The sequence below is a fragment of the Hordeum vulgare genome, chromosome 7H (assembly GCF_904849725.1).
Source record: "Hordeum vulgare subsp. vulgare chromosome 7H, MorexV3_pseudomolecules_assembly, whole genome shotgun sequence".
Lineage (NCBI taxonomy): Eukaryota > Viridiplantae > Streptophyta > Magnoliopsida > Poales > Poaceae > Hordeum > Hordeum vulgare.
The window spans coordinates 247,784,599-247,794,017 of NC_058524.1; the positions used below are offsets into that span (position 1 = coordinate 247,784,599).

The window sequence follows — 9,419 nt, forward strand, 5'->3', positions numbered from 1 at the left end:
CTCTATGGTGATACGAGGAAGTCAAGTTTGAGAAGCTTATTACTCTTGGGTGTTTGGGCACGCTAGAGCTTGTTCATCTTGGGTGCTTTGGCGCCCTAGACGGTTGGTGGTGTCTCGGAGCTCAATCATTGTGGTGTAAAGCTTCAAGCAAGCGTCGGGGTCTCCAATTAGGTTCTGGATATTACCTCAAGCTATTTGTACGGGTTCCGATGACCGTCCCCAAGAGTTACCGAAGTGTACGGGTTCGGTGACCGCCTCAAGGGTCCCTTAGTGAAATCACTGCATCTTGCATTGTGCGAGGGTGTGAGAAGATTACGGTGGCCCTAGTGGCTTCTTGAGAGTATTGTGCCTCCACGCCGCTTCAAATAGTAATTAGCATCCGCAATGGTGTGAACTTCAGGATATATCATCGTCTCCACGTGCCTCGATTATTTCTTACCCGAATCCTTACTTATGCACTTTACTTTGTGATAGCCATATTGTTTCATGTTATATATCTTGCTATCACTCAGTTATTTATCTTATTTAGCATAAGTTGTTGGTGCATATAGGTGAGCCTAGTTGTTTTAGTTTTTCTGCCGCGTCGCTCTTCCTTGCCCGCTGCCTCTCACGACGTGCGACGCATATCTCCGATTCCGACCTACGTGTCCAGGCCGGTTGGGCGGACACCCATTGTTGCCCATGTGGGGGAGCAGCAGCCCAAAGGGGCAGGGGATGGCGTGAGGGAGACACGGAATGTGCAGCCCTTGCAAAATTGTGTGCGGGCCGGGAGGGGCGAGCTCCGGTGTCCTCGCTGCACCGGCGGCGGAGAAGTGAGACGGCAAATCTGGAACCGGCCCCGTGTCCATCTTGGACCTCTCTAGGGCAACGCGGAGGACGAGTTCCTCGCCGGCATCAAGGTCAGAGTCTGAGTGCTTGTCGAAGCTCGACATAGTCGCCGGAGTCGTCATACTGGATCAAATTAGAGAAATCACAGGAGGAGGAGAGGAGATAGAGCGAGAGCGAAGTGAGGTTTTTTACTATTTTAAGGGAAAATGGGGAGTTCATGACGACGTCGAGACTCCACAATCTCTCAGTTTAGACGGTGCCGCAAACTCTTCCAGCCGTGATCTATTCCAGCCACACGACACCACGATCTCCAGCCAGACGGCACCGCCATTGCCGCAAATTGGCCGTATCGTTCTTCTGCTTCCTGGAACTGGCCCGCTGACTCATGTCACATCTCACCTCGATTTTCATCAAGTATGCTGCGCACACAAAATCACGGCTAGGCTGTCGCATGTTTTGCTTAAGTAATTCATCTTCTAGTGATATGGAATGCATTTGTTTTTGAATTATATGTGAGGAGTATGTAGGAAATACTCCCTACGTCTTATAATATAAGAGCTTTTTTTATGTTAGTATAGTAAAAAATGCTTTTGTATTATGAAACAAAGGAATATCAGATATTGAGCTCTGTAATCGAATACCGTTACCTTTTTTTTTGAAACTAATACCGTTACCTTTCATAGTAACCAAATAAGACTGAATTTTCCTTCTTTCCGTTTACATTAACAGCCCTAATCCATTCCCTCAAAAAAAAGACAGCCCTATTCCATTATCTTTACATTTCCATTACCTCTCACGAACTAAACACCAACATACTCCTGACCCTCTATTATCTATGGTAGCACATATGCATGTGCGTTGCAACGAAAGAAATAATTAACGTGTCGTTAAAATATCCACCAGCGTGTCCAAGCAAATTTTAAATTGTGTCCGGCCACGATAGGGAGGCGCACACTAAGGTCTACCAGAAATTCATATGATACGGTTTTAGTACGATGATTCTAATTTTAAAAAGGTTAATTTTTAGAAAAAAATCATACCAAGTCATTATTTATAAGTTGTAGCAATGTTTGAAATTTGCATCAAGTCGTAAAAAATCTCAATATAAGAATTATCTCCTTCATATTTTTCTAAACCCCTTTATTTAATCCGGCGTAAAGGCATCTTCAAGACGGACCCCCAAACCTTCGGTATATGTTTGGACCGCAGTGTTCGTATCATTTTTACCATCCAATGGAGACTTGTATATGTCCACCTAACAGTCCAAACATATAGATTCCGGTAAAGTAAACACAAACGTGGAGAGCTTTGCGGGAGTTCGGACATTCATTTTGGACAATCACATGCATGCCCTTCTTTTGCATGTCCAAAGGAAATATCAAGTGTCATTTGGTGTGAGTGTGGCATGGTGAGATGAGGTCACGCATGGATGGGATCGATAGAAAGAAAAGAATGGATCGGAAGGACGAAGAATGATGTGGTAGCGGTGCGTGAGACACAGGTGGTGGATGTGTGTGCTCCCCCTGTCCCACTGCTTTTATCGTCGTTAGCAGGAGATTGACAGGTCTCCCCTGTCCCATTAATTGTGGACGGCGTGAGGTGAGTTCGCCGGAGTTTGCCCCGATCCCCGGTTGGGGCAACTCCTTCAACCTCGCTGCCGACTGATCCAGCCGGGATTCCCGAGGTTCTTTGTCAGATGCAGATGTCTTGTGTGTGTGGCAGGTGTTTCTTTGGCACGGATGTCATCTTTACACCTGCCTCATCCCCCGCACCTCTATTGAATTATTTCTATGGTTGCTTGACGATTGAATCATCAGTGTATACGTATATAAATCGATGAGATTTAGGTGTAAATAAGCGATATGGAATTAAAATCACATATTTTTTCGGCATGATGGATCACATGCGTGCAATGCCAAGATCATCAATATATATAACGACCAGGATGTTTCTTAGGTTGCAAGATGTTTTGTCAGCATCGGCAGGAACGACAAGAATTTTAGCGACGCTTAGTCATGATGTACGGAGCGCTCATTGTTCAATAAACAAGTTACGATTGTTCGACGTGTTACATGGGTTTATTTCATGAAAACCGAAGGGGCATTTTACAAAAATACAAAAAAATGGTTCTATCCTTAATGTCCAGACTGCGGGTTAATTTTAGAAAAGCATAGAGGTTTTTTTGTAAAATGACCAACGATGTATGGATTGTATGAGCCCTAATAATAATAAAGCGTTGATCGCTTCTGTCGTACGTCGGCAGCGTTTTTGCAAAAAGGCCCCTCTATTTTTTGAAAATCAACTCGCGGTCCTTTTGTAAGTTAAAAAACGTTTCGTTCAGCCTATTTTCTAAAACTCCCCCTGTAGTTTCCAGTATTCAACTGCGGTCCACACGCACGAACTCTCCCTCGCCTCCCGATCTCAACCGCCAGGAGGCGACCGACCCCGGCGACGCTCGATACGGTGATGCGTCGCTTCGCTAGTCAAGGCACCGCCGCCGCTGCCACGAGCGGCAATGCGGCCGGTCTTCTTCCCCGGCCGTCTATCGTCCTGTCTCCTTCCCTCCCCCTCTCATGCGCTCCTTTCTTCATCCAGTGCGGCTCGGTGGCTGGGCTCCCGTCAGCGAGGTCGTCGGCGCAGAAGGTGCTAAGAGAGAGGCAGGAGGCGCAGAGAGATCTGAGCATGGGAGTCCTCGGAATGAATCACGCCAAAACCCAAAGCGCGCAACAGAAACACACACCACAACGGAAGCCGACGCCGCGAGACAGAGGTAGACGCAAATCCGTCTCGCCGATCGCTCGGATCGATCTCGCTTCCCGTCCCGTCGACGCGCCAGGAGCAGAGAGGGGAGGACGGCGGGGGAGAGGAGCTGCCCGGATCCGTGGCCTGAGTTGTAAGTGCTCCCTGCTTCGAGATCTTCTCTTATGTTTGGTTGTTTTTGTCAATCTATGCGCGACGAGGGCCTCGTTTTTGTGTTGGGTTCGTTCTTCGTTGGCGGATTGCGTGTTTGATCTGTGATCCGGGCTAGGGGGCTGACGGGATGGGTGATGTTTTGTTTTGGCTGTGGCGTGCAGGATCGGGGCCTGATCCGCAGTTGTGCGGCAATGACGGCCGAGGGGACGGCGCGCAGCGGCGCCGGCGAGGCGCCCACGGCGGAATTGGCGGTAACCAAGGTGGTCTCCCCGACGAGGGAGGAGCGCGAGGGGGTGGGTGGCCCCTTCGTGATCGTCAACGGCGACTCCGACGGCCACTCCGACCCCGGCTCGGACGTGGGCGCCGTGGCCGAGGCGGATTCCCGCTCGGAGGAGGAGGATCTGCCCCGGGCCAATGCAGCCGCTGCTGCTGACGGGGGCGGAGATCACCCCACCGACGGTGGGGGAATTGGCCGCTCTGGAAGGCATCCTAGGCCTTCCGTCTTCCAATGAGCATGCTAGCCCCGCTGTGGTGGAGAAGTCAGAGGATGATGGCATGGTCGAAGTCGAAGGGGAGGAAAGCCACAATTCTGAAGCTGGACTGGGGGAGCAGGGGACTGCTGTCGCTGGAGAGCTTGATGGTCAAGATGCCCCAACAGAACTTAGGATCGACCATGCTGAGGCTGAAGATGATTATGCTCCACCTGCGGTGGAATCTGTGCTTAATGCCAAGGATGGAGAAAGTGAAGAAAGTGTTGCCACTGAGGTTGTTGCTCCTAAAGAACAACAGGATGGAGAGAATGCTCCAGCAGACTCCAGTGGTTCAGATGAGCCCGGATCCGTGGCCTGAGTTGTAAGTGCTCCCTGCTTCGAGATCTTCTCTTATGTTTGGTTGTTTTTGTCAATCTATGCGCGACGAGGGCCTCGTTTTTGTGTTGGGTTCGTTCTTCGTTGGCGGATTGCGTGTTTGATCTGTGATCCGGGCTAGGGGGCTGACGGGATGGGTGATGTTTTTTTTTGGCTGTGGCGTGCAGGATCGGGGCCTGATCCGCAGTTGTGCGGCAATGACGGCCGAGGGGACGGCGCGCAGCGGCGCCGGCGAGGCGCCCACGGCGGAATTGGCGGTAACCAAGGTGGTCTCCCCGACGAGGGAGGAGCGCGAGGGGGTGGGTGGCCCCTTCGTGATCGTCAACGGCGACTCCGACGGCCACTCCGACCCCGGCTCGGACGTGGGCGCCGTGGCCGAGGCGGATTCCCGCTCGGAGGAGGAGGATCTGCCCCGGGCCAATGCAGCCGCTGCTGCTGACGGGGGCGGAGATCACCCCACCGACGGTGGGGGAATTGGCCGCTTTGGACGGCATCCTAGGCCTTCCGTCTTCCAATGAGCATGCTAGCCCCGCTGTGGTGGAGAAGTCAGAGGATGATGGCGTGGTCAAAGTCGAAGGGGAGGAAAGCCACAATTCTGAAGCTGGACTGGGGGAGCAGGGGACTGCTGTCGCTGGAGAGCTTGATGGTCAAGATGCCCCAACAGAACTTAGGATCGACCATGCTGAGGCTGAAGATGATTATGCTCCACCTGCGGTGGAATCTGTGCTTAATGCCAAGGATGGAGAAAGTGAAGAAAGTGTTGCCACTGAGGTTGTTGCTCCTAAAGAACAACAGGATGGAGAGAATGCTCCAGCAGACTCCAGTGGTTCAGATGAGCCCCCCCCCCCCCCGACATGCTGAGTCTGTTTCCGTTGTCTTGGAGTCTGAGGGCAGCGTCGAGCAGAGCAAAGGAGAAGAGGTTGTTGCTGAGATCAAGAAGCCAGGTACAGATCGATCAACTATTTCGGGGGTTACTGGACAGCATGATGCTGACAGAAGTGTGACTACTGCTGATCCCGTGATTAACGCCGACGAGGGCAACCATGAGCATGATGCAATCACAGAGCTGGTGGAGCAGGATGGGAGCAACATGCATGACCATGTTCACCAGATTGTTGATTCTTGCACATCTGCTCCTGAGATCGATGTTGATGGGAGCAAAGGACTGCAAATAGAAGCACTGACTACTGAGCCTGGAGTATTGGATGGAAGCGATTGTGAAGCGACTTCTAAAGGACCTTCAGAAGAGGAAGTTGTCGCAAACGGGCTTGGTTGTGCCAAGGACACTGCTGACACTTCTTTGGAGCTTGAAGGATAGAGCGAAGTTGCCTCTGGTGTTGTTGAAGTGGAAGACATAGTAGGAAAGGATGGTGAGGGGGACTTGCATGATGGCCGCACGGCTGTTGTCCTCTCAACTGACGAGGAAGCAAAACCTTCTGCAAAGGAGGGAACAAATGAGGCCATTCCTGCTGAAGTTGTGAAGGAGGGAATAAGCGAACAAATTGTGCAAGATAATGAATCCGTTAAGGATGATGTCCCTTCTTTCATACTTCACTCAGTAAATTCAGAAGATCCAGTTGTTGAACCTAAGGGGGATCACATACTCCAGGTAGAAGATGCTACAGGTGATGGAAACACGACAGTTTCTGATGTAAAGGTCGTCATGTTGGAAATGAATAGAACATATATCATTCAAACACAAGATCTCAACTCGGCATCTGAAGACAGGGGTGTACCATTGCCTGACAAAGTTGAGGAGGAGGTAAACAAAGAAGTTTTCCCTGATGATGCACTTTTAGCCCAGAATGACTGTTCTTCTGTAAAGACTCGAATGCACAAGCAGTTGGAATTACCTCGCACTCGTGCAGCTGCAGCAGATAAAAGTGACAATCTATACTATTAAAGGGGATCTGCCGTCTGTCGTGATGGTTCGACCTCATACGATCCCGACTTCCTTCCGCTAGCACTTCCACCGATTTTTTTCATCCCTCCGTAAACCAAGAGATTAAATAAAGAAAACAACTTGTTCATTAAAAAAAGGCCCTCTACCTTGACGAAACAATAATCCTCCCCATCTCGCGCAAGTCTTCCCCATCGCTCAGCCCCACTCCCGCCCACCCCCGCCCCCGTCCCACCAGTCCGCACGACGCCTCGCCCACCCTCACCCCCACCCCCACCAACCTGCCTTCTCTTCTACCTACCTACCTCCCTCTCTATCCACGGAGCAAATCCAGCCAGCCCCTCTCTCTCCCTCTCTCACTCGGTTGAGCGCCGCACAGATCCCGGAGCGCCTGACGTTGCGAGCGCGCGGATGGCGTTGACGACGGCGTAATCGCGACCGTCGAAGCTGCCGGGCGGCGGGCCAGGGGAGAGGAGGCCGCCGCCGCCGCGGCTCATCAGGGCACTCTTCGGCTCCGGCGCCAAGATCGAGCCTAGGAAGCTCGGCGCCGGCCTGCTCGTGGGGTGCTGCCTGGCGCTCCTCACCTATGTCTCCCTCACCAAGCTCTACGCCGTCTACTCCCCCGTCTTCGGTATGCGACGTGCCCGCTCCATCCCGATCCACCAATTCGCTGGCCCTACTGTAGCACATTCGGTTGACCCCGCCCTAATCTGACGATTACTGCGGTGCTGCTGATTCCGCCGCCAGCCACCACCTCAGCCCTGGTTCAGAACGCCCCGCCATCGTCGTCGTCCTCGGCGCGGGAGGCGGTGGCTGCTCCGCGTCCGCCCAAAGAGTCATCATTTGTTGGCAGCAACAACGGCAGCGCCGTGGATCGCATCGATTTGAGCCCGGCGACGGCCGACTCTCAAGAGCCCGGGGTGCCGGAGGCGGTCTCGAGAAAGGAACACAACGAGAAGGCGCCGACGCCAGTGAACACCTCGGCGCCAATGCCATGTAAGGGAATCTCTTCTTGAGCTCTGTTTTTTTCTCTTGGCACCTTAATAATACTAAATGGAAGGAAAGCAGAGCAAAATTATCAATCCCAGGTAGGCAGGCAGGCAGGCAATGTCTTCCACGGATTTAATGCTTTGTACTCTTCAATCTGGGCAAAAATTGGTTGCGGCCACCACAACGCCGACTTCAGTCATAATTACTTTTCCGAATTAGTAGTTGATAGAAATGTTCTAGATCTTTTTATAGAAAAGGGAAATGTGCTAGATCTGCTGAGTTCTAATGTTACTTTTGATGATGAATTCAGTTAAGCAAGGAAAGAGGAAGAGCAGCAGCAGCAACAATGTCAACGCCGGCCAGATGAGCTGCGAAGAAAATGGCGTGGACGAGGGGTTTCCCTAAGCGCGACCGGCGGTCTGCGAGCTGTCGAAACGCGCACGTTCCGACGTCATAAAAATACGTAGTGTAAATTATGAAACACGCACGTTCCGACGTCATAAATTTGCAGCGTGCGATAGCATTTTTTAGCATGTGTTTAAAAAATGTTGCGCACGCATTATTTTGCAGTCTGTGCTAGAACTGTCCGGTGTCCTAAATTTTTTGGATTTTAACACGTGGAGCAATTTTTGGTCGTCTCTTGAAGATGCTCTAAAGATACAATCTAGAATGGAGTAGCATCAATTAGTATGAAAAGGATGGAGTAGCACCTAAGGAATACTAAAGCGTTTATTAATGTGAACTTCTACATACACAGTACGGAAGGAATTTGAATTTCAGCAACAATATGTCAGTAATTTGTACTGTCTCTGTAAAATAATATAAGACGTTTTAGTAGATCACTAAACTTTAGGGAGGGAATACTACCGTAGCTCTGCTACTGTGTTTAGTTTATCTAGCTGAACAGATGGAGATCAAAGAAATAAGTACTACTGTCTGCATACACATGTGCAACTTCTATCGCAGCACCACCAAATCCCAATCCCGCCTTAATTCCTGTTAAACTTGAGTTTCGTCAGGTTGGTGCCGACGACGGGCGCGGTCGTCGTTATGGACGTGTCATCTTGCTTGCCGCTCCTCCTGCCCCTGCCAACTCTATGATTGCCATTGTCCGCGCCCAATCCAATGGATAGCTTGCTCAGGGCCTTCCACGCGTCGGTCCAGTACCTCTTGCTCGTGTCGAGCAGCGACGAGATGCCCCACCCGCGGCGGCCCTGCCATTCCTCGCGGCTCCTCTTCTCCCAGCGCGGCTTTCGTAAACCAAGCGATTAAATAAACAAAACAACCGGTTCATAAAAAAAGGCCCTCTACCTTAACGGAACGATAATCCCCATCATCCCGCGCACGCCTTCCCCATCGCTCAGCGCCACGCCCGCCCACCCCCGCACCCACCCCCGCCCCCGCCCCACCAGCCCGCACGACGCCCCGCCCACCCCGAGCACTATTTCGACGGCTTTGCTACACCCTCTATCATTTGTTCCATGCTTGAGAAAACTTGTTGTGTCATTATTAAAGCCTCTAATTTACCCCTATAAAAGCATAAACGAGCGGTTTGCATGGTCGCGTGAATGTCTTCGCCTCCTCCTACCTTCACTCAATCGCTACCATGCCTGGTCAAAAGTTCACTTGCGGTCATCCCTCCTTTCGCCCATCACATGAACAGTTTACCTATTGTGAGTTCAAGCTCAGTAAGATCTACCTCGTTAGGTATTACTAAGTTAATGCGTGTTGCAAATTTGCAATTGGTACATTACATCAGTGTTGTTTTTAACTAGAGGACAATTCAAATCCTCTATTTTTTGTTAGTCGCGTGGGAGCTGGATGGTGGGAATTGTGTTTTTTGTTGTTAATTTTTGGGTGATCAAGGATAGGTTCTGACAACTAAGAAGAAGGATGCAGGGAACATCTCCTTTCTCAATATC

At 50.9% G+C, this 9,419-nt stretch overlaps 2 protein-coding genes and 1 long non-coding RNA gene across 3 annotated transcripts; all 3 read left to right on the plus strand.

Annotated features, from left to right (window-relative positions):
- Positions 1 to 3,205: 3,205 nt before the first annotated feature.
- Positions 3,206 to 4,567, plus strand: LOC123411504. Its single transcript, XM_045104462.1, has 2 exons — positions 3,206 to 3,721; positions 3,903 to 4,567. The coding sequence occupies exon 2, from the start codon at positions 3,933 to 3,935 to the stop codon at positions 4,251 to 4,253; it is 321 nt and encodes a 106-aa protein (XP_044960397.1). The 5' UTR covers positions 3,206 to 3,721; positions 3,903 to 3,932; the 3' UTR covers positions 4,254 to 4,567.
- Positions 4,568 to 5,163: 596 nt separating this feature from the next.
- Positions 5,164 to 6,706, plus strand: LOC123408689. The gene has a single exon (XM_045101749.1). It carries the CDS (start codon positions 5,164 to 5,166, stop codon positions 5,923 to 5,925), a length of 762 nt encoding a protein of 253 aa, XP_044957684.1. The 3' UTR covers positions 5,926 to 6,706.
- A 105-nt stretch (positions 6,707 to 6,811) lies between these two features.
- LOC123407588 lies at positions 6,812 to 8,294 on the plus strand. The gene is made up of 3 exons (XR_006612640.1): positions 6,812 to 7,138; positions 7,255 to 7,503; positions 7,808 to 8,294. It is a non-coding gene; the product is annotated as an uncharacterized LOC123407588 (long non-coding RNA).
- Positions 8,295 to 9,419: the final 1,125 nt, after the last annotated feature.